Source organism: Metopolophium dirhodum, chromosome 1 (genome assembly GCF_019925205.1).
Source record: "Metopolophium dirhodum isolate CAU chromosome 1, ASM1992520v1, whole genome shotgun sequence".
NCBI lineage: Eukaryota > Metazoa > Arthropoda > Insecta > Hemiptera > Aphididae > Metopolophium > Metopolophium dirhodum.
This window is the reverse complement of record NC_083560.1, coordinates 22,889,195-22,913,731: the sequence shown is the minus strand read 5'-3', so window position 1 is coordinate 22,913,731 and position 24,537 is coordinate 22,889,195. Positions and strand designations below refer to the sequence as shown.

General features: G+C 32.4%; 4 protein-coding genes across 4 annotated transcripts; 2 read left to right on the top strand and 2 right to left on the bottom strand.

The window, feature by feature from the left end:
* Positions 1 to 12,839: 12,839 nt before the first annotated feature.
* On the top strand, positions 12,840 to 13,972 carry LOC132937282 (uncharacterized). Its single transcript, XM_061004121.1, has 4 exons — positions 12,840 to 13,551; positions 13,608 to 13,700; positions 13,761 to 13,817; positions 13,880 to 13,972. The coding sequence occupies exons 1-4, from the start codon at positions 12,865 to 12,867 to the stop codon at positions 13,970 to 13,972; spliced, it is 930 nt and encodes a 309-aa protein (XP_060860104.1). The 5' UTR covers positions 12,840 to 12,864.
* Positions 13,973 to 14,227: 255 nt separating this feature from the next.
* On the top strand, positions 14,228 to 14,977 carry LOC132934449 (uncharacterized). Its single transcript, XM_061000747.1, has 2 exons — positions 14,228 to 14,833; positions 14,891 to 14,977. Exons 1-2 carry the CDS (start codon positions 14,228 to 14,230, stop codon positions 14,975 to 14,977), a joined length of 693 nt encoding a protein of 230 aa, XP_060856730.1.
* A 743-nt stretch (positions 14,978 to 15,720) lies between these two features.
* On the bottom strand, positions 15,721 to 16,416 carry LOC132934354 (uncharacterized). Its single transcript, XM_061000665.1, has one exon. The coding sequence runs from the start codon at positions 16,414 to 16,416 to the stop codon at positions 15,721 to 15,723; it is 696 nt and encodes a 231-aa protein (XP_060856648.1).
* Positions 16,417 to 17,608: 1,192 nt separating this feature from the next.
* On the bottom strand, positions 17,609 to 18,414 carry LOC132934343 (uncharacterized). Its single transcript, XM_061000655.1, has 3 exons — positions 18,324 to 18,414; positions 17,950 to 18,270; positions 17,609 to 17,853 (listed from the first exon to the last, which is right to left on the bottom strand). Exons 1-3 carry the CDS (start codon positions 18,412 to 18,414, stop codon positions 17,609 to 17,611), a joined length of 657 nt encoding a protein of 218 aa, XP_060856638.1.
* Positions 18,415 to 24,537: the final 6,123 nt, after the last annotated feature.

The window sequence follows — 24,537 nt, the reverse complement described above, 5'->3', positions numbered from 1 at the left end:
AGAGGAAGGTACGTACGCTATTTGTAACAACAATTTATTGACTTACTGCTTTAACGAATTATATTAATGAAGTCTAATATGGGTGTTACTTTTAACCAAAAATTATAAGATAATAGTGTTTATGTTTATAAGTAGGAAATCGTCAAGTTATATCGTCCACTCACATCCACTATTTTGATTCTGAGGATATCAACAAAAAAAATTATAATCTTACTAATATTGTCAATTTTTTATATAAATTTCTGTAAACCACTCTTAATGTCAAAAATAGATTCTAGGTCCTGACAAATACTATTTTAATAACAAATAACGATAATCATTTTGTCAAAAACTAGATAAGTTAAGTTGGATATCTGTTAGCGTCCTAAATAGGTGATGCCCGAAAACAATTTCTTAATTTGATTATGGACAATGTCTCCACTAACGCCGACTATTGCACTGGGTAGGCAACCATATATGCCCTCACCTGATATTGTGACGGGTAGGCAATTCTACGCATGACGACAACAACGATGAGGAATGAGAATGGTGCAAGCTAGTTATGGGGAGGATGTCTCTGTGGTCGATTCGGTTTGGTGCAATGACCACAGAGCTTACAAAATCAGGGATAATATTTAAAACCTAATTTAATATTACTGAAGTCTTGAGATGACGATGGATTGAAGCAATAGGCAGACGTAGATCTAGATGACCTGGGCGGCCTCTCACACAACGTACGTTGCTGGTGGACTTACGCGGGGATTAATGATGGCACCGACGTTGACAATAACCAGCTGCCCAGTTTTACGGCGATAATAATAATAATAATAATAAAGACTTACGATTGAGCTGGGGAGATCGTATTTTTATTGAACATATCTCAGGTTTCATAGCAATACACAATATAATAATAAGAATAATAGTAACAGTCAGCAAACATGTGTACCATAAAATAATATAAATAATTTTTGTGCTCGCTTTATTAGCAGATCACACATATAAATAATACAGGGCGCTATATTAGCGGATCACTAAATATATAAAAGTATGGTCACTTTAATAGCGGAACAAAAAGAGAAACATAATAATAATAAAAATAAAAACTAATAGTAAATTAATAGGGCGTTGGCTGCAGAAAAAAAGCAATACAAGTTTTTAGAAAGATAATATACAATACTATCTGAGGCAACTGGCCGACCAAATAATAATAATAATTCATATGACAACAACACAAAGAGAATGAATAAATATAACAATTATAATAATTTACAATTAACAGAGTGAAAGGTGTTTGGATGAAAAGGGAGCTGATAGGGAAAGGTCGTCGTCGCCGCACAGAATTGCATAACGCGATGTGCTAATAGCTTGGCGCGAACAATATCTTCAAAACAAAAAACATACTCCCTAAGAGATTCAAAAAATAAAAACTTATATTGATTCAAAAAAGTGACAAACGTAGTATATAGTTTTATACATAAGAGAAACTATAATATAAACTAAATATTGCTGACACCCAAATTAATGTTTGCCTAGAGTTAAACAACGTAATATCTGGTTCCCCGTAAGAATTGCGTAAAGGCTGCTCCACCCTAACGGCACTAAACCAGCTCAAACAAATAATACATTTTGTGAGCTCACGCTCCATAAATCAGAAGCCTGGTTATAGTGGGAAGTGGAATTAAAAACACAACGAACATTAAGATAAGAGGAATGACTATCAAGTCCAGTATTAGTATATTAAGGTATCTAGGGATACAATTAAATATCAATGATTGTGCACAAATAGTATTAGACAAGGCTAGCCAAGTCGTGCAGATATTAGACATAATTATGCCAAATATCAGTGGCCCAAAACAAAACAAGAGACTCCTTATATGAAGCGTTGTAAACTTAGAGTTGGCACTCCCAGAAATTCCTGGGATCATTCCCAGGAAGGCATAGGTATTCCCGTTCCCAAGAATTCCGGACAAAAAATTACAATTTTTACGAGTAATTATTATTTGTGTTTCTTAAATTAAACAACTGGTTAATTATCTTAATTTTCAACTAATAAAGATAGTTCAGATAATGATACTATTATAGAAGGTGTAGACGGCAGAAATTCAAATCATTCAGATAATGTAAATTATGTACGTATAACAGAAAATTATATCAACATGGAAGAGTAGATTGATGGTATGACAATAAAATTGATACTAATTAATTTGTCTTAGTTAATTTCTTTGGGAATACTTATTTGTATAAAAAAAAGTTTTGAAATATGTGTGTTTAGATAAAAAGATTCTGAAAACAGTATTTAAAATTTAGGTTTTAAAAACTGTTGGTAGATCTAAAAAATATTTAAAAGTTATTGATTGAAATGAATCAATTGTAAAAATGCCAGGTATTATTTCCAAATTGGATTTTCCAAAGAAAATATATAATCACAAAAATAAATGTATAATGTGTATATTAAATATACACATTATACATTTATAATATACTATATTTTCTATAAATATTGATATGATATAAGCGAACAGTGAGCATTTAAAATAGTTTTTATGTATTTAACCTAATTGAACTACTAAAACTAAGATTTGATTTAATAATTATTACTTGGTAAATTGGTTTTTGATATGCTTAAATAATGTTGTTTAATCATTTTGTTTTAAGTATTATAATATAATATTACTACACATACTACATATTATGTAAAAAGGCTGTTTATAAATTGTATTAAATTGTTATTTCTTATTTCTTACAAGGATAAGTATGGTTAAATGCTTATTTAAACTAAAATTTACGAAAAATCATGATAATGTAAATATAATACATCATAATTTAGGCATATGGTTATTACACTTTCCCTAAGGGTTCGTTCCCTAAATTTATTAATAGTTCCTGTGAATTCTCACGTGTTCCTGGGAATTCCTGGCAATTTGTTTCCAGGAATTTCAGTCGAATACCGTTCCCAGGGATCCCTAGGCAAACTCCATCATATTCACAAAAAAAGACGAGAAACAGTTTTGAAAGACGCATTGAAGATACCGAATCTAACACAAATGAAATCATCACTTACGGTGACAATTGCCTACCAAACATCTTCAACGTGTGAGACCCAAGTTCTAGCAGGATTACCATCGATAGAGCTAATAGCTGAAGAACGGACTCGAATTTTCGTTTATTCCATATGTTTGTAAGTCCTTTGTAAAGGATTGTAAAGATATATTTTCGTTTGTAAAGAATTCCTTTTCCTATAAAGAACAAAAAATACCTTTGAGGGGGCTGGGGAAATGCCCCGAATTTTCAAAATTTCTGAAATTCCATTCATACCATTTAGATTTTTTCAATAGTTTTTTATATTGAAATACAAATTATGAAAAATCTTAATTTTATAAAAAATTGATACCTTTTCAATAAAAAAACCAAAAAATGTCTAATTCAAAAATTCAAAAAAACTACCTATTTAATACAATTTTCTATCAAGATTCGTATGATTTTTTTAATTCATCAATATTTTTTTGTTGAACATACTTTTTGATTAAATATAAATTTTTATTATACAAAGATTTTTTATTAAGATTTTTTTTTATTTCTATTTAGATTTGTTTTATTCAATTAAGGTATTTTTTTATTGAATATCAATTTTTTATTCAAATTTGATTTTTATTAAATATCGTTTTGTTATTAAATATAGATTTTTTTATTGAATATCAATTTTTTATTCAATTTTGATTTTTATTAAATATCGTTTTGTTATTAAATATAGATTTTTTTATTGAATATCAATTTTTTTGTTGAATATCGATTTTTATTTTTATTTTTATATTTATATTTATATATGTTTTATTCAATCAAGGTATATTCAACAAAAAAATCTTGATTTATAAGTCAAATAAATGTTGATGAACATTTTTTTATAAGAAAGTTTGTTTTTCAATATATAGATTTTTTATTAAATATGGAATATGATTATTTACTGAAATAGATATTGGATTTAATGAAACGATTTAATGACCTCAACTTACACTGGACACTACAAAGTACTGGCACACAACTTATATTTCATAAAATATCGATAAAAATATTGTTGCTGATTCAAAACCTAAGTTTTTTTAAGAGAATCATTTAACATTCTGACAACATTTATCAAAATTGTGAAAATTTGCATACTATTTTGTAGATATAAATAATTGATATAATACAGAATTAGATATTTATACGATGAGTAACAAATTTAGTTATTTTGTTGTATTATTCATGGGTACTTGAAACTTTTAAACTTTACAAGTATAATATTATATATTTTATACACGTAATGACATTTTAAAATGCAATGTTTACGGCCAAAGCTAATTCAACCTTTAAATATCTATAAAAAAAATGTTAAATAGCAAAAACCTGTTTCCTGTAAGTTGACCCACTTTTTTTATTTGCGTACGTGGAATATGGTGAAAACGTTGTGACAATACGCAGTTCACTACGTATAAACAGTGCTGTTTCGCAACGTGAAACTGTAGAACTACTGTCAACTGTATGGGGTCACATTATTTTCTCCATAACCTGCGTGCGCAAAAAAAAAGTTGTTCGACTTACAAGGAACAGAGTATAGTACCTACCTAAAATAAACTAATTTACTAACAATATAAATATATATCATATGTAATATATTTAGTAATATAAGCTGGCAAATTGTATTTGCTTCGTTTTTCATATACATTGATTATATATTATACATTTTCGATAATATAAAAAAAAATTAACAAATTTAATACATTAATTGCATTGAGCCACATAACATTTATTGTGGAACAAGTAGGTAGGTTAGGTACTTTTGGTACCTTCTCCTCTCCCCCCCCCCCCAACCATAATTATACCAAAAGAACATTGAATTTTTATTTATCACAGAGAATAAAGAAAAATATAAAAGAAATAATCCCTATCCTCGTAAAATCAATATACAAATTTATTATAGCGATCAAAACCTTGAAGTCTGTTCATTATTAAATGTGATATAAATGGATAGATGTGACGTTTGTTTTCGTAATAAAGATTTAAATATTAAGGTCTAAAGGTAGGCAAAATTCTACCAAGGTTATTTTTCATTAATAAATTGTAAAATGTAGTATATTCTAGTATAAAATCCCTTACCATTGCACCCTAGACATAAAAACAATAGCTGAATTAAATAAATATAATATCAAATAACACAGTTATTGATAATAAAACTTTATAATAAATCATAATTATTGTTCAAGTAACTAATTCTAAGTAAGTAAAATATAATACTTTGGTGTTCATAAAAACAACTAAGTACACATTAATGAGCATGTTTAAATTTTTTTATTTATGACTTGTGGTTGGATTGTTGCCAGTTTCAAGGAATAATGTAGAAAACACAATAATATAAAAACTGTGTGTGCGCACACCTGTTATTTATTTTGATTATAAAAAATAATAAATTGTGACTATGTATCTTTAATATTTTTTAACCGCAATCAAAACAATTTATTAGGAACCTTGCACACCAAGTGAAAAATGTTTTTATCAATATTTATTGAAAATTAACTAAAAAAAATTCAAAATTCAAAAATGTTATAAATTTATACAATTTATTCAAAATAGTCAAAATATTAAGATATTTTTCAATATGTAAGAAAATATAATATAAATATAACTTGAAAATGTCAAGCATCTACAGTTATTTGTTTATGAATTACAACAAAATAAAAATACCATGGTATTACGCGATCTACACACTGGTTTACGGTCAAATACACGACCTACATAAATACAAATTAATTTAACTAACCTGTAAATTAATTTCATAAATTCACCTCACCATTTGATGAGAAATCGTGATTTTATTGTGAATATACAGTTATTATATATTACATCTAAATTTAAACTTTCAGATGCAAATAAATTTTTTTGGGAAATTACGCTTAACTTTTCTTTATAATATTCTAACAATAGCAACTGATGAGGAATCTTGTATTCAATTTTGGAATATCAAATATGAATATTAAACAGGTGGGTACTAGGTTAGGTTAGTCTTCTGTACAAGTGTCAAGAGAGTTCGCTGTAACGAATGTCTTAAATTTGATTTTAATGATATAAAATCACTGTGTAAGAAAGGTGGATAAGTGGATGTTGCTCTGCTGTACAGTAGGTTACAAGTGGGTCACTGTAATGGATAATGTTAAATTTGAATTCAATGATATAATATCATTGTATAAGAAAAACGATTCTGAGCGAAAACGGTCAGTCAGCCTATGATTTTACCAAGTATATTTGATGATATTATTTGGAATAAAGTAATTTATATATAACTTATTTACGTGGAACCTTGTTTTAAATTTTCAATCCTTAGCCATAAAAGTTAAAAATTTATAAATATAATATATACATTTTTAACCACAAAATAATTAATAAATTATAAATTTGATAAATGTTGTCGAAATTTGAATTTTAAATGCTTATAAAAAAAAATTGTGCCTATGTATTTGTAATACTTTTCAACGACTATTAGAACGATATATCAAGAGCCTTATATTAAATTTTCACGCTTTTTTACCAAACAAATAAAAATTTATTGATATTTATAGAAAAAAAAACTAAAAAAATTGAAAACTCACAATGGCCGTAAACAGCTCAAAAAGAGTCAAAATATTTTCAACATTTTATGGTGTATAGAAAATGCTAATATAAACATTCAGTGAAATATTGTCAAGTATCTACAGTCATTCGTTTTTTAATTACAATAAAATAAAAAAATTGTAATGTGAGAAATCGATTAAATATCAAATGTTGTAAAAATATAAATTTCAGACGCACATAAAAATTTAATTCAAGTTTCTTCTAGACATTTTTTTTTTGATAGAGGTAGACAAACTTATGAGTAATCTTATATTACATTTTCAAATCTTAGATTTAAAAAGAAAAATTTTTATGAATTCTCAACTCAATATAATTTGCTATTTTTCGTGATTTTTCCGTATTTTGTCAAAATTTGAACTTTAAATGCTTATAAATAAAAACTGTGACTAAGGATTTTTAATTTTTTTCATCTGCCTTTGAAACAATAACCTAGGAGCCTTCTATTACATTTTTAAGCCTTTTTACTCAACAGATAAAATTTTATTGATATTTATAGAAAAAAAAACTAAAAAAATTGAAAACTGACAATGGCCGTATACAGCTCAAAAAAAGTCAAAATATTTTATGGTGTATAGAAAATTCTAATATAAACATTCAGTCAATATTTCATGTCCCTACGGTCATTTGTTTTAGAGTTACACCAAAAACCAAAATCGATTTTCTCGAAAACAGATTTTGCGTAAAAATTCCCGTTTTTCCTTAATTTTTCTTTTGTTTTTCACGTCGCTTGTGAAAACTACTGGGAAATTTTTACTTTTGACCCCCCAAAGTACTAACTAGATTCACTTTCCTATCAGAAAAGTTACTATTGAAGAAAATCGAAACACTTTTACTGTCCTAAAAGGTGATGACAGACACAAAAAAAAAAATTAAATAAAAAAAAATTAAAAAAATTAAAAAAAAAAAAACACACATCATTGTAAAATCAATATATTCATCGCTTCACTCAGAATCTAAAAAATGATTCTGAGTGAAAAAGATCTAATACCCTATAATATTACCTATGTATATGTACCTATGTATAATTTATGATATTAATATGCCTAATTTATTTTACTATTAGACATTAGTAACGCACTAACACAGTAGTATAAGTTAATTTTTGCCAAAAAAATTGCATTTGAAAATTTCATTGTGTGTATACATTATAATAATATACTTTGAAAAATTCAAGTAGGTACTGTAAGATACAAAATCCATTCATCATGTATATTATTATTATTTTCATTATCAATTTAAGTTAGTTGACGATCGAATGCCGAACAGTGCGTGTGGTCGTATCGGTCCTCCCGATGAAGTTTTATTAATTTTATTGTAAGAAAAATTTATTAGGAGTGTTTAATCAGAACATTTATATACTACTAGATTAATATTTCTATGTACAAAAAAAAAACTTAACTAAATAATTATTGCTCCTCCTTAAATTAAAACATAAATAAATTAACACTAAAAAAAAAACAATTAGTTAAACAAAAAATTCGTAAAATATAGATCGCATACATACAAAATATAACCATACGCCAATATTCACCTCGAGTGTGTAGAACACCAAAATCATGGACCCAATTGCTCGTAGTCTTCCCGCCGTGAAAGTTCAATCTGATAAAAAATGTCCAAAACGCGATATGTGTAAAACACACAAAATATACCTACTTGTAATTAAACAAATTAAAATACAAACAAACAAAAACACAAATGTTAAAAAGAAATTCGGGTAGTGGATTACGAATGATGTTGGTACACAGATCGATGGTACACAAAACAATAGATGACAATTCACACTATTGAATAACTTTATTAAACATAAACAAGCACAAAAATACGAGTCTCTATGGATCGCTTACAAACATACGGGCCTTGCTCGAGGACCACACTGTCCTACTACCGTGGTGCTTACGTCCTTAAATATTATTTTACAAAATGCTGCCTTAGCTCATTTGTTTTGTCGGCCTATTATTACAAATATTAAAATTTCTATTATTATTATCATTTAATTAGTTGGCACCTACAACAATTTCATTAGTACACACTATTATAACCGTATAATATGAATATGATAATAATTTGAATAACAAATAGATAATATGTACTTATACATTTTATATTTTATTTATTTTTATAATAAATCAACAAAAAAATTACCATTTTACTTAATTTTGTAAAAATGACAATCACTAGGTATTTATGAGTTACATCTATATAAGGTTGTAGAGCTTGTGTGTTTCACCCGCTAATCTCAGGAACTACTGGTTCGAATTGAAAAATTATGTTTTTGTTGGATAGTCCATTCATCGAGGAAGACTATATAACATCACGCTACGGTCAATTAATAGAAATGCTCAAACAGGGATTTTGAGATTAACGATAGAAATATTTGTTTATAAATGGTTACTATTGGTTATAGAAGAAATAATTAATAGAAATAGTATTTATTTATTATTGTTGCTATTGGTTAATCGGGCAGATCAGGTACAAGCATGGATCAAATCACGTACATTTCACCAGCCCCCCCAAATATAATTTTTGACATTTTTTTTTTGCAAAACATTAGTGTGCCATTAGTGTGAATTTGTGTGACTATTTTCAGAATTTGTGCGATACTGGTTTAACCGTAAATTCAAAAATATATATGGGGGGCTGTAGAAATGTTCCCCAGCCCCCCATCATAGAAAAAATTACAATTTTCAAAATTTTCTTTTGCCAAACATTAGTGCGCCATTAGTGTGAATTTGTGCGACAACAACCAGAATTCGTGCGACACCCGTTATACTCGGAAAAATCGTTTTTCCATTTTGAGCATTTCCCCAGCCCCCCCCTCATAGAAAAAATTACAATTTTCAAAATTTTCTTTTGCCAAACATTAGTGCGCCATTAGTGTGAATTTGTGCGACAACAACCAGAATTCGTACGACACCCGTTATACTCGGAAAAATCGTTTTTCCATTTTGAGCATTTCCCCAGCCCCCCCTCATGGAAAAAATTACAATTTTCAAATTTTTCTTTTGCCAAACATTAGTGCGTCATTAGTGTGAATTTGTGCGACAACAACCAGAATTCGTGCGACACCCGTTATACTCGGAAAAAATCGTTTTTCCATTTTGAGCATTTCCCCAGCCCCCCCTCATGGAAAAAATTACAATTTTCAAATTTTTCTTTTGCCAAACATTAGTGCGTCATTAGTGTGAATTTGTGCGACAACAACCAGAATTCGTGCGACACCCGTTATACTCGGAAAAAATCGTTTTTCCATTTTGAGCATTTCCCCAGCCCCCCCTCATGGAAAAAATTACAATTTTCAAAATTTTCTTTTGCCAAACATTAGTGCGTCATTAGTGTGAATTTGTGCGACAACAACCAGAATTCGTGCGACACCTGTTGTACTCGGAAAATTTTGAGCGTGGTAGTGTCCTATCGAATTTCTTAGCGAAGTCCGGCCTTTTTTAAAACTTACAACGCCTCTAAGTTCATATGTTCTTGAACCATATAACAAGAGTTGAGGGATATCTGCTAATTTTATGTTTACGTGCGCCGCAGCCTCAGATGAACGGTTCGATGAAATAACGGCTTCTTCTTGAATAATCAAACATTAAAAATAAGATTATTTTTAAAATCAAAAATTGTTGAGTTAAATACTTCATGATTAAAAACCTAATTTACCTTCCCAGTATAGAATATCAATTATTATATGCATTTCGGATGTATCTGAATTTATTTCTTTTATTCCCTCGCATATTTTTTCTGAATCATGTACTGTTCGACCACATATAGACGTCTCTGAGCGTTGACGGTTATCCAAAAGTCGTTGTATATCATTAATTTTACCATCTGTTGTTTCATACGTTAAATATACAAGAGAATGTGCGGATTTTTTGTTTAGCTCACAATTATTTGACGAGCATTGGACACTCTCCCTAACAGATGGAAAATCTTCTAACATCATATCCAAAACATGGCCAAAAGTGGAATCACATTTTGCTAATGTTATATTGTATTCTAAGGGTTGAAGTTTAGGGTTCATTTTCTCAATGATAAGATCAGCTCTTTCCGAGTATGTACTTGATGATATTCCATGTTTTACAATTTTTAAAATAAAATTGAAAAACTGATGTTCTCCAATAGAATCAACCTTTTCAGAATATTTTTGGCTGTCACAATATGATACCTAAAAAATGTATGGTTGAAAAAAACATATCGTACAAAAATTATATAGCCACGGGATTAAGATTAAAATGTTTACCATCAACACCGAAGCCAACGAGTCAAATGCACAAGTGTTAGTCAATGCAATTCTACCTTGTACTACATTAGACTTAACACTCTTAAGTTCTGTCGAACGAGATCCATTTTTCAGTATAGGGAGCGACGTTATTTTTTTTTGAGTTGTTAAGGTCCAGATGTCTTAAATGTGGGTTTGTGACAAGGTAAGACTTATTTTTTCTATGGCTTTTTCGATTCCACGATTCTACAGCTTTTCGTTCCTCGTTCAAGTTTTCATTTATTTTACAATAATTATTATTTACATACGTATCTTCCTCAAACATCCAACACGAGAAACAAACTCTTACATTATCTTGGCCTGATCTACTTCTGGAACAAGTAGATAGTGGGTGAACCGGTTTCTCACAAACAACACATTTATGAGCCCCACTTTCAGAAGGTAAGGAACCGGTAGAGCACAGAGGACAATCTAATTTGTCTGGAATTCGTAGATAATCATTTTCATCACCTGAACTCATCATCATATCTACTTGGAAAGTTGATTTTTTCTTCTTTAATTCATTTCGGTTATCTACTGTGGTATCTCCATCAATTTCACAAGTTTTTTCAAATCCGGTTTTCGTTGAATGGATGAGTGATACTCCACGTAGTGAACTTATATGTTGTTCCAAAAACTCTTCGATACCGACAGGTAATATTGTGGATTTAAATGTCAAGTTTTTAAGTTTTTTAAAACTTGATTCTACTGCTGCAGAACTAGCAGTCTCTGAACCATAGCCAAACACAGAAATCATAATCCCAGACCATAATGGTAAGAGTTTCATGCATTTTATTAAAATAGGAATCAGTGATGGTAAATACATTGCATTTATTCCATTTCCTTCCTGAACAAATTTCTTACTTTTTTCAAAAATGGTTTCAGCCCATTTCTGAAAGGGGTTATCTTCCGTTTGTTCATACACCAGTCCTTCTTCCATCCATGTTCTGTCACCATTCTCCGTTTCGTCATTAACTATAATTGATTCGAGTTGACTATCAATGGTACCTAAAATATAAAAATGTGTGAGTAAATTAAGTCATTGTTAGTTGAATAAATGTAATTTACCTGCTGACGTATACTCAATCAATTTTTTTTTTATGTTTTTCACACGGAGTTTCCATATTTGACCTTGTGTCATATCCATCTGTTTCGTTTGTTAAAACTACAAAAAGGGATAGTACAATGTTTTCCAAATCTTTAAAATGTTTGCATTTTATTATTTGTCCAATTAGTAGTAAGTGGGTCCATAGAGGCGACACTCCACTCCACACAAACTCCACCGCCACACATACTCCACCCGTACCGACCGTCACTCCACCCGTGGCGACCATCACCACCACTCCACCGTCACACACACTCCACCCGGACCGACCAACACCACCCCACCTGGCAGTTCACCACTCCACCCCGGCAGACCGCCACTCCACCCGGCAGACCACCACCACCACTCCACCCGTACCGACCGACACTCCACCCGTGGCGACCATCACCACCACTCCACCGTCACACACACTCCACCCGGACCGACCAACACCACCCCACCTGGCAGTTCACCACTCCACCCCGGCAGACCGCCACTCCACCCGGCAGACCACCACCACCACTCCACCCGGACCGACCGTCACTCCACCCGTGGCGACCATCACCACCACTCCACCGTCACACACACTCCACCCGGACCGACCACCACCACCCCACCTGGCAGTTCACCACTCCACCCAGGCAGACCACCACTCCACCCGCCATACCACACAGCACAACCCTATCACGCGTTATCACAATACAATTAATATGTGTACGTCAGAAAGTAATTATTTAAAAAATATTCGTGTATAATGTTCGGCTGTCCACCCCCCACTACCTCGGCAGACCACCACCGCCATCAACCTCCCTACCCCGTATAGCTGTAACCCCGACTGAACCACGCGCAATCTTCAGTCACAGTTTTCCTTTCATAGTGACAAGTTGTAACACAGTGTATAAAAATGGCTTCAAGCAGTGAACGGGTATACAAATATATTGCGCCTGCACCACCGGCCGAACTCATCGACTGTACCAACTACACAATCGATTTTGTAAATCGCAAGTTTTTACAAGTCGGCATCGATCCTACACATGAGTTCAATGTCTCTGTACGCATAATTACTCCGTCGCGTTTTGTAAACATTTCCGTGGACTTTTTGAAACGTATATATTCATTGATGGGGCATATTCTATCACATATACTGGATACTACAGTAAAATACAAAAGATTTATTTTTCTGGAGAACGAATTTGTTTTGCTTACGTCTATGATATATAGAGGGGAGTGTATGTTGGTGATAGAATCAAAAGTTGAACATGGATGTAGAATTTTATTAAGTCCGAAAGAACTAATGGCAATTCAAAACATGGAGTGGACTATTTTCGAAACCGTAAGCAGAAAAACGATGGTCGTACGGCCAATGATTCTATTACAACTTGATCAGATAACGGAATATTTTAAAAATGATTATAATATTGAAAAAGACGCGACATTCGAAGAATTTGTAGCAATAATCAAAGGAATTCAAATTGAATTAATATCTAAACATGTACCGAAGAACAAATATAGTTTTATAAATCAGATAAAACTGCTTGCAACTGACCAACTAGCAATTGGTTGGATGGAGAAACTTAATAAATCATTAAAAGTATGAATGCGTGATTTTTATTTATTTTAATTATATTAAAGTATCTATTTAATTAGGGTGTCGAAGAAAATTACGGTCCGGAAGATTTCTTCTCGCCTCCGTTTACTCAGAGTTGTATGTCTCGGCCAAGCAAACAGTCAAAGAAGACGGTAATCTTATAAATAATAATAATAATAATAATAATAATAATAAATATACTTTATAATCAGGTGAACGATGAATACGATGGACCCGCCCCCGCCAGAGACGAAACAAAAAATTTAAAAGTAAAGAAAGTATATTATAATCATTTGAAACCTTGAATATAATTGTATTAATTTTTTTTTAGGATTTTTTCGAGACATATGATTCAGCGATGACACCAATAGAAGCCGACAATATAGCAGACGAAAACAGTTGTTTTTCTCAATATTTGTTTTGATATATACAGTTTGTATAATATTTAAAAAATAAAAAAATCTTTTTTCTCTAAATCATATATGTTTTTACTCCCGCCCATAAAAGGGGCGGGACCACCTTGAGATTCACCTATCTAAATACACCCACCCCATTAATACTAGCGGTATTAGCGCCCCCGGTATCACACCACAAGACAGTCGTGAGTCTTCCGTCAAACGAGTCGCGTGTGCCTTATTACTAACTTCTTTCGAGACAGTCGTGAACGTACATAACAAAAATGGGTAATAATCTGATCGATTGTACTACATTTTTTGTTGATAGCAATATTTTTATAAATATAGGATTAGATCCTGATTTTTTGTTAAATTGCGTTATATGCGTCTCAAATAATTTGCAGTGTGTTAAAATGAGTGTTGAATTATATAAATCTCTAAATATAGCTCTTAACAACATAAATTTTTTACTACCATCTCATTTACTGTTGGAGGAGTTTAAATTGATATCAATAGAAGAATACAACGGTGACAACGTTCTCTCAATAAAGTGTTTGCAACAGGATCAAGATGTGCAATTAACTAAAGAGAATGTTTTAAGGATCTTGCAATTAAGTGATGCCATTGAAGAAGTCATTCAGATGAAAAATGTATACACACGGTCTACTGCATTAAATCAGGCCAGTAAAATTGCAATGTATCTTGGAAAGGAAATGCCGTTACCCAAAGATACAAAAATAAACGATGTTGAAGATTATTTGACCCGTATCGATGTCCAAGAATTGAAAGAACAACTTCCGTTCGCTGGTCTTTGTTTAATAGCAGATTTGAAGATTAAAGCAGTCAAACAATTGGCAAGGGGTTGGTTATTTTCTTCGATCGAAACTAAGGTAATACAATTTTATTTTTACATATTATTTTATACTAAAGAAAACAAATTTTTTTAGCCTGAAGTCAACAGGCTGACGACGACGAGGGCATTCCTAGCACGTAAAAGGGCAAAAGCAACCCGCAGATTAAGTTTTCATCTATAATATTTTATTATGTAATTTTCATATTGTTGTCAATAATTTATAAAACTTTATATTTACAATATTGTTTTTTTTTTTATTTTTTTTATGTCATTATTTTTGTATTAAAACATAATGTAATATTTTATTGTAATATGACATTTTATTATATAATAAAAAGAAAAAACATGAAATTTAAAAAAAAGTATTTTTATTTTACAAACTATTTACAATTTTCTTACATCACCATTAAATGGATTATAAGTTATAATTTGGTCGTGTAAGATGAGACAATAGGCTGCAGTCTTTTCAGGTATGGTAATATCAGTCTCAAATTCAATACGTAGGTCCACGGTTGACGACTTCACATTGTCGTTTTGATGCGATAGATCGACAACGACGATTGGTACATGGTTTTGATAAATATGTTTTGACAGTAACGGCTCGCAGTAGTCTCTTTCGTAGTAAGATTTTTGAAAATCTGTGTAAGCTTTATACAGTATCGAAGTTTGTTTGTTTTGGAAGTCTGCTCGGAAATCTTCGTACGGATACGCTTCAGAATTTAAGTAAACCTTAAGATTTTTCAACCTACAGTGGTCAAATCGACCGGCATCGAGTGTTATATTATTTTTTCGATCCGTTTGAAATCCTATCAATACAAATCTAGGTTTTTCGAGTAAATTTCTAGACTTTACAGTCCACGAATGTGAAGTATTTTTAGGTAGCACTGGATATTCGCAGAGATCCCAGGTTCTGAACGCACACGATTACGTTTTACGAGAATCCAATATTTTTAACAGTCTTAACTTTTCTTTATCACTAACTTTGATAATAGGCATCTTCCATAATATCTTAGTCAGTTCGACGGTAATTTTTTTATTTTTCTCAGAGTTATCAGTAACGTGTAATGTGTCGAAATCGGTTGACGAGCGATTCAAAATCAATTGTTGATTACAATTAAGTAATATTTTTTTGTAATCTTCAAAAAATCCAAATAGATGTTTCAGTGGAACGCAGCCGGTAAACACATTGTTGGCCATGAAATTTTTATTATTATCGTTACTACCCAACGACGACCCCCAAGCCGCATTCTCCAGCGCGTTCAAGTCGTTTGGAGTATATGAACAGTAACCTTTCAAACAAGACGAAATTCCGGGTGATTTTATTTTCTGTACTTCTACTCCGTTTATCTCGTATCGCATTTCGGAGAATAAAAACGCCAATCCATTATTCGAAAAACTAACGTCTCCAACAGCATCGGTAGGTTTATTTACTTTTCCCTCGATGTACAGATAACTCTCACACGGAAAAGTGTAAGAATCCATGTTTAAAACACTTATCCTAATTTCATCGTTATTAGAAAAAGACATGTTTGAATATGGGGTGAACGAATGATAATTCTTTTGTGTTATTTTACACTCGTCGACATAGCTGGCTGCTACGTCTAAATACGAGTCATCCATGATTAAATTTTCAAGGAACGAAGAAAATTCAAATTATTTTTCGTGAGTTTGGTTTCGGGTTTTTTCGGTTTGGATGTTGACTTCTTAACTGTAGATACAATACTGATGGGTGTTTTGATTGTAGCTCTTTTTATATTGATGTTAAATTTGAGTGCCATACCCACGCGTTATTTGCAAGCGAATCGTAATTGGTTCGCCGCGTAGATTTATTAGACAATCGTTCTGATCTTTTAATACGATATTTACTCTAGATATTGAAGTCGTGTTGAGACCATAAAAAACAGGATGTCTAGGTACCTCGACGATTTTATAGCCTGGTGGAACAGTTGGATAGAGTTCGTGTATGATCTGGCTCGGTGCTCCGTCACAAAATGAACCAGTAATCAAGTTGCACTCTACTTTTATACTATTGATTTTCATTATTTTGACCGTACTTTCAGATTCATGATTAAGACCCGTGGTGTATACAACATTTCTGAAACCCAACAATTTCGCTATGCTATTCTCGACGCCCAAGTCCACATCATGACTACACGAGAGCGTACACTTTAATGTGGTATTGTTTGCTTTTAATTCAAACCAATCGACATATTCGGGCACATTTTTTTGTATAAAAGACTCTAACTGATCCAACTCATACGTCCCCGTAGGTATGATAACGTAATCATTTTGACCGATGATATTTCGGAAGGCAATAGTATTGCAACCAGGTTCTATGTTTGGTATAGAATTATTTGTCTGTAAACTCAAAAGACATATCTGTGCAGTATTTTCTACTTCCAACGGTGGAAAGATCTCGCATGACAACTCACTAGAGTTTCCGTTTAACGTTAATGTGAACATGATAAAAACTTTAAACACAAGTGTCCACAGTTTGTAGTATTATATTTCTGCTCTCTGCTATAATTGAAATGTATGTTACATCCGTGAAAATATTGTTGTACTTCTAATGGTGGAGGTAAATTTCCAAAACTGTCGTAATAATAGACTTGATTTCCGATTTTTTTATACGCTACCCAGTGAGTGCCTGTACCGCTTTCCGAATCCAAGTTAACAATCGCTGATTCTATTCGTTTGGGACGTTCAGATAACCTGTCTCTAGTAAACACGCCGATGAAATGAGGTATTTTCATTAAGCGGGCTATTTTTATAAGTTCGTAATCGTACAGTGCTCTTCTGGGTAACGTAGATATTAGTTTTTTTTCGCTTTTTTGCCTCCACCTCTTTTATATGGGGTGAGATATAAACCCGAACCGATTTTGTACGAGTTGCCCTTATACGGAGCGAGATATAACCCCCCGCCCAAATGCGTCGGTGTGTTTCTTTTAAATTCATTAGCCAGCTTAACTACGTTGGAAACGCCGCCAGTTAGAGCTCCCAAGGCCGATAAACCAGCAAAAATCGGAATAAGTGGCAACACGCCGCCTTTTTTCGGAACTGTTATTATTCTAGGAACTTTTGTCTTTTTATTTTTGAATGTTTTTCGTGCGACGGCTACACATTTTTTACTTAATTTCATCAGGTTTTTTTCACCTATATTTTTCTTTATAGCGTTTTTAACTGCTTTGACGGCCGCTTTAAACCCACATCCAGCTCCGATTTTACGTTTTGCTTTCATGGCCGTTGTCACACCCCAAGCCACTGCTTTTTCTTTTAGACTAGAATCTTTTGCCTTGAACCTATCCCAGGCTCGGTGCTCTAATATATAGTCGGCCTCGTTACGATCTGTGATAGAGTTACTACGATCGTACGCAATATCGTGATCTCTACACGCCGAGTCCAAGGGGTTGATTCCTTTATTTCCGTGAGCTAAACGTTTTTTCAAATTTGTTCCCGGTCCACAATATTGATAACCTACACAGATACATCATAGTTTAAATGAATTAAAAATAATCACCAAAACTTACCGGGCACGTGAATCTCGAGTGGTAATTTGTTTATAAGCGTGTTGATGAGGCCGCCTCCCTTATTCTTGTTGTTTCTTCGTACGAGTGACATTGTGTACTGATTACATTCTCATTGCAACAAAGATATTTATATATAAAAATGAAATTAATTGAACAAAAACTAAAACTTGCAGTTGAAAACGTGGACCCGCCTACATCGATTCAGAACTATAGACATGGAACGCTTCTCCCCAATACAATACGAGCGCTTATTGTCGGTCCTTCGGGCTGCGGAAAAACCAATTTAATTTTCGCTTTACTAACCAATATAAACGGAATAAGATTTCATAACGTTTACATATATTCTAAAACATTGGATCAACTGAAATATAAAATGTTGAGTGATATTTTATCAGGAATTGATGGAGTACAATTATTTATGTTCTACGAAAACGAACAAGTTATTGAACCCGAGAAAGCCTTACCAAACTCTGTGTTTATTTTCGACGATATTATTTCAGAAAACCAAAAAATCGCTAGAACATACTTTTCCAGAGGTCGACATAATTTAGTGGATGTTTGCTACCTGGCTCAGAGCTATTCAAAAGTACCTAAACAACTTTTGCGTGACAACGCTAATTTTATTGTATTATTTAAACAAGATGAAACTAATTTAAAACATGTTTACATGGAGCATTGCTCTGGCGATATGACGTATACTGAGTTTAAAGACTTTTGCACGACATGTTGGCGTAAGGGGAGATTTGAGTTTATCGTAATTAATAAAGACTGCGAACGCGACGACGGTCGATATCGTCACGGGTTCGACACATTTGTCGTTATATAAACCAACGTTTTTATAAAACTTCGTCATTTGCAAACATGGCTGGTAATGGTGAAGTACTCGGAGAATTGATTAAAGCCAAAGAAAACATTAAACGCAAGTATACAGCATTAAAACACGGTAAAGCCGATATTCATTCATTGGTATCAGAAACATTATACCCGATTATCGAACCATTGAAAGAAATTAAGCGAAATAAACCACCAACATTTCAACCTCAAATCGCAGAACTCGATTCAAAAACTATAAACGAAACAGGAGACACTTTAGATTCTGAAATTTTATTAGACTTTTTAGATTCTTCCAATAGAGACAAAAATTATGGGCCTAAAACACAATCAAACGGCGCTATACATTTAGGTAAAAAAGAAATTAAACTTACTGACAAGACGTTGACTATCGAAGATACTTCATACCCGCTAACGCGAGGTCTTAGCAGTTTGATATTTTCGAAAATCCCGAAATCATACACCGCAGACGATTTGAACACATATAAAACTATATTAATTCAAACATCAGCACATTTAACATTAGACGAGAAAAAAATTAAAAAAGGTGGAAATAAATTCACTGATATAATCAAACCATTGTTCGCATCCGGTAGTGGTATATCTGTAAAACTGCAAAAGCATAATTTAGTTTATTGGAACGACCCTAACGAGTTGGTTAGTCGCTTACGGTTACTTTTGGCCTCTCAATCTGCTGGTAATACAGGCGTTTCCAACGAAATACTTTCAATTTACGAAGAATTGCTTGAAGCAGGCTTAATAAAACGTATTCCAAATGTCTAAACGCGATATAGCAATCGAACTACATAAACCTGCCAGAAAAAATTATACGAGGCGAAGAGTTAATGTGTATGGTAAAAACGATCTATGGCAGGCCGATTTGGTTGAAATGATACCATATTCGAAAATAAATAAAGGTTATAAATATTTTCTAACGGTCATAGATTGTTACACGAAGCTAGCATTTTCTAAACCTTTAAAGTGTAAATCGGCTAAAGAAGTTTCAAATGCAATGTCAAAAATACTACTCAAGCGCTCACCAAAACTATTACAGGTAGATAACGGCAAAGAATTTTACAATGCAACATTCGATGCGTTGATGAAGAAACATAATATACACAAATATTCTACGTATAGTACAACGAAAGGGTGTATCGTAGAACGCTTCAACAAAACTCTTAAGGGAAAAATGTATAGGGAATTCACTGCACGAGGCTCACACGAATGGGTTTCTATTTTACCAAAGTTGGTTGATGAATACAATAATTCAAAACACAGAACAATATCTATGACACCAATACAGGCCGATGCAAATCCTTCATCAGTGGAATTAAAACAGCGCAAAATTATTAACGTAAAAATTAAATTCAACGTTGGCGATTATGTTCGCGTTAGTACATATAAAGGCGTATTTACAAAAGGATATTTACCGAACTGGTCCACGGAAATATTTAAAATTATAAAAATTAATAAAACGTTACCCGTTACATATCAATTACAAGATTATAATGGAAAACCGATCGCTGGTTGTTTTTACTCTGAAGAAATATTAAAAACAAAATATCCAAACGATTTTTTAATAGAGAAAATAATTCGTAGGAAGGGGAAACAGATATTGGTAAAATGGGTGGGGTTTGACAATACGCACAATAGCTGGATTTATACCCGTGATGTTAAAAAATAATTTCAGTCGCTCTACAGACATGAACGTGTTTGGTAGTTCTCGGGATAGTGAAACAAAAAAATTTATTTCAAATCTCGAACATTCGCTCAAAACGTATTCGTCCAAATTGGTTAAATTTGAGCGTTTACTCGAAGAAAATCAAAAATCCATTCAAATACAAGAAGAACAAACGGAAACGTTACAAATAACGTGTTCAGATATAGCTGAGCGTATAAGTAAACTTGAAAAACCATTACAAGATATCACAGAACAGTTGAAAAAAATAATCAAGGCTGTCGATATTATAAACAAACTATAATGTCTTCGGCCATTTTGGATATTCATTGTCTTCGCGGAGTCGACATCAAATACGTGATTAAAGAGATGTCTATTTTAGACACGGAAACTTTCGCAACTCAACACTGGATCTTTAAACACACTTCTTTGACACAAGACGCAAAAAGTAGGAGTGTAAACAGTTGGTTACAACGTTTGTATCACGGTTTATCATTGGAATACGGAGATGTAGAGTATACAGAGATACAAAAAATATTTGATTCGTTCAAATTCAGTAGAATTTACGTCAAAGGTTTGCACAAACAACGGATTATCAACGAGTTTATGCCGCACGCCACCGTCTTTGACATGGAAAACTGGGAAAATTGTCCTCGGCTTCGTGAATTGAACGAAGAAACACTACCATGTTGTATTTTTCATATGGAGTTTAATCCAAAACAATGTACATCGTATAAAGTATTTGCATTAAAAAAATGGTATCTTGATAATGTTTAAGATTATAACAATATTTTTTTATTTAATAAACAATAATAATAATATTTGAACATTGGTTTATTTATTTTTTCCTATGTTTAAGAAGGTTTAATTTAAAAAAAAATCACAGATAATATAATATATACAATAATATTTGAACATTGGTTTATTTATAAGGTATAATTTAAAAAAAAAATCACAGATATATACAATAATATTTAAACATTGGTTAATTTATAAGGTATAATTTAAAAAATCACAGATATATTACACAATAATATTTAGTTTTACAAGTACCCCCAAGGTAACGTTTCTATTACGTCACCGGTCGAATACATAACCATACGTTTATCGTATTCCATTTTAAACGTCTTTGATGTTATTATTGTCGCTAATTCCTTAGTTTTTGAATTTCGTATTATTTGTTGAAATCGCAGTTCTATGTCCCTTATTTCATCGTTCATTATTTTTTTCATACTGTCCATATTTAATTTTTGAATATTTTCGAAACTAAGTGTGAATCCTTTTATTTTTGTCGTTGTTCGATTTTCAATATCTGTGTGCGCTATACTTTTAGGGCCTGTAGATACCCAGTCGGTTATATGTATACCTGGTCCTAATTCATCCGTCCACTCGCCTAGCATACACCCCGTCTTCACTTCGACATCATCGTAAATATAAAACACACTATCTGTATCGTAATATACGACTTTCTCGCCGAGATTATCTAACATAGTATATATTCTTAATCTAGCATTCGATGTTGTGAATGCAGCTACGTATATACTAGTATTATATTCGTGCCCGACGTATTCGTTAATTTTTTTATACGACACTTCCACTAAATCGTCAGTCAAAAAAACTATGTTTTCAGTTTCCAATTTACTGTCCAACAATACTTGGTACCACCTGTCCGGTTTTGATATTATTTCGGTTTTCGTCTGATTAGGCCTTTGTCCAAACTTACCCCAAAACGAATTTAGACATATTTTAGCAAGTGCTCTTAATCCAGGATTTTCTTTTATATTTTCAATGTCCATATCGATTCCTACTGCATTTTTTACTGCTGAAATATAATCATTAACCGTCCGATAGTCATTTTTCCACGAGCTTGTTTCTAACTTAATTTTTAAAAATCGCTTAATATACTCCTTAAATAATGTGTTGGATTTTTTTTCAAAATGTTGCACTTCATAAATTTTCATGATTTTATATCCTTTTTCTAAAGCTTTTTGTACTTCGTCCGTTGTCCAAGTTCCTATAAGTGCTTTCTGCTCATCGTTGTGTGTACATTGTCTAATTTTATCTAGCTGGCACTATTTACAAAGTGTAAATATTAATTTATTAGTTTTCACCGGAAGTACGGGATGATATAAATCGGTCGGCGGTAGTATTTTGCATTTGATGAAACCATACCAATTTGATTCCGAGTATTTTTTTATTGATGGATTAAAAAATTGTTTAGGATGACCTACGGGGTAATTGTCATAGTACATTACTGTTGGGTATAAACTACACACATCAATGTATTTAATTTTTTTATTTTTAACCATTAATTTTGTGGCATTGGTCCTTCCTCCGAAAATGCATCTCTAGGGTTTAGTGGTTCAATTACATCATTTTGATACTGCATAATTTGTTTGTAATTTTTGTGCTTTTTCCATTTACAACTCCACATCTCTTCAACTTGGTACCCTTTTTGTTTCAAATTAATTGTCCGTCTTATCGTATCATTGTATAAATCAGTCATAGTGTTATTATTAACGGGGTTAATATCGTTAGGATTAAAACACTCCGGACAACCATGCCAGAAACAGCCATGATATTGGTATACTTTTTTCTCTGTCTCGTCGTAACCGTCTACTCTAGCACCGCATATAGTAACTTCTCCACCGTTTAACGCGTGTTTTATATTTTTATTTTCGTTCAATATTTTGCTTTTCAGCCACTTTATCGAATCGTCAGAAAAATTGTCTTTTTTAACATTTTGAACGACTGCTATAGTACCACCGGACAAGTCGCTCTGTCGATAAATGGCCATACAAACACTAGCGATCGTTATATATTTAAAAGGATCAATATTACACACGTCCAAAAATTGTTTTCTCAGCTCCAAACACCCTCTTCGTAATATGTCGACATCCGAATTGCAATATTCTTCCAACTCCAATTGGAAATCGAATACATAATTCTTATTTATCAATTCGTCGTGCCAATTTATAAATGCTGAACGGTGTTTCGTCGTCATAGAATTATAACCGTAATGCGTTTTGTCCGGCAAAGGTCCTACATATCTTTGATTTTCCGGCGTATTAAAAAAATGTGGAAAGTACCCTTTTTTTGCTTCTTTAAGTCCAAACGTTTTTGGAAATTCAGATAATTTTGACTGTATAAAATTATGACTATCTATGAATTTAATGTTTAAGCCCCCATATTTTATTTCGAGCATCATAATTTTGGTCCCGTTACGAATTACTTCGTACTTGACGGTCGGCATATTTTTTAAAATGTACTGTATAATGAAATAGGTGTCGTACGCTTTCGAATTATGTGCTATGTAAGTTGTTCCTTTCATTACTTTGCTCAGCGCCCATTTACAAAATTTATCATTGGCCGAACCAGCGTCGTCTGTAGAAAATACATATTTTTGGCCTTCAAAATCGTGAGCAATAACCATATTTGGTATGTGCGTACCGGTATTTTGCTGAGCTTCATAGTAGTTATTATTATAAAAAAGACTCTTTTACCCTGGAAGGGGTAAACATCCCTGGTAGGGGTTGACACATGTAATCAAATGACCGTATCGTCCTTGGTCTGCACTGAGTATTACAAAAGACTCAGGGTAGAGGGTGTTTACCGATTCTACTCACTTGTCTGATGCGATCATTTTTTAAGACGAACAATATTATGTAGGTCAGTACGACTGTAACACGTTATACGCTTGTGTGT

Coding starts and splice junctions, on each gene's coding strand:
- LOC132934343 (XM_061000655.1), bottom strand. CDS start 18,414: ATGTCACTCGTACGAAGAAACAACAAGAATAAGGGAGGCGGCCTCATC. Junction 18,271..18,323: donor ACTCGAGATTCACGTGCCCG/GTAAGTTTTGGT, acceptor GTATCTGTGTAG/GTTATCAATATTGTGGACCG. Junction 17,854..17,949: donor CGCTATAAAGAAAAATATAG/GTGAAAAAAACC, acceptor GAATAATAACAG/TTCCGAAAAAAGGCGGCGTG.
- LOC132934354 (XM_061000665.1), bottom strand. CDS start 16,416: ATGGATGACTCGTATTTAGACGTAGCAGCCAGCTATGTCGACGAGTGT.
- LOC132937282 (XM_061004121.1), top strand. CDS start 12,865: ATGGCTTCAAGCAGTGAACGGGTATACAAATATATTGCGCCTGCACCA. Junction 13,701..13,760: donor GCAAACAGTCAAAGAAGACG/GTAATCTTATAA, acceptor CTTTATAATCAG/GTGAACGATGAATACGATGG. Junction 13,818..13,879: donor ACGAAACAAAAAATTTAAAA/GTAAAGAAAGTA, acceptor ATTTTTTTTTAG/GATTTTTTCGAGACATATGA.
- LOC132934449 (XM_061000747.1), top strand. CDS start 14,228: ATGGGTAATAATCTGATCGATTGTACTACATTTTTTGTTGATAGCAAT. Junction 14,834..14,890: donor TTTCTTCGATCGAAACTAAG/GTAATACAATTT, acceptor AAATTTTTTTAG/CCTGAAGTCAACAGGCTGAC.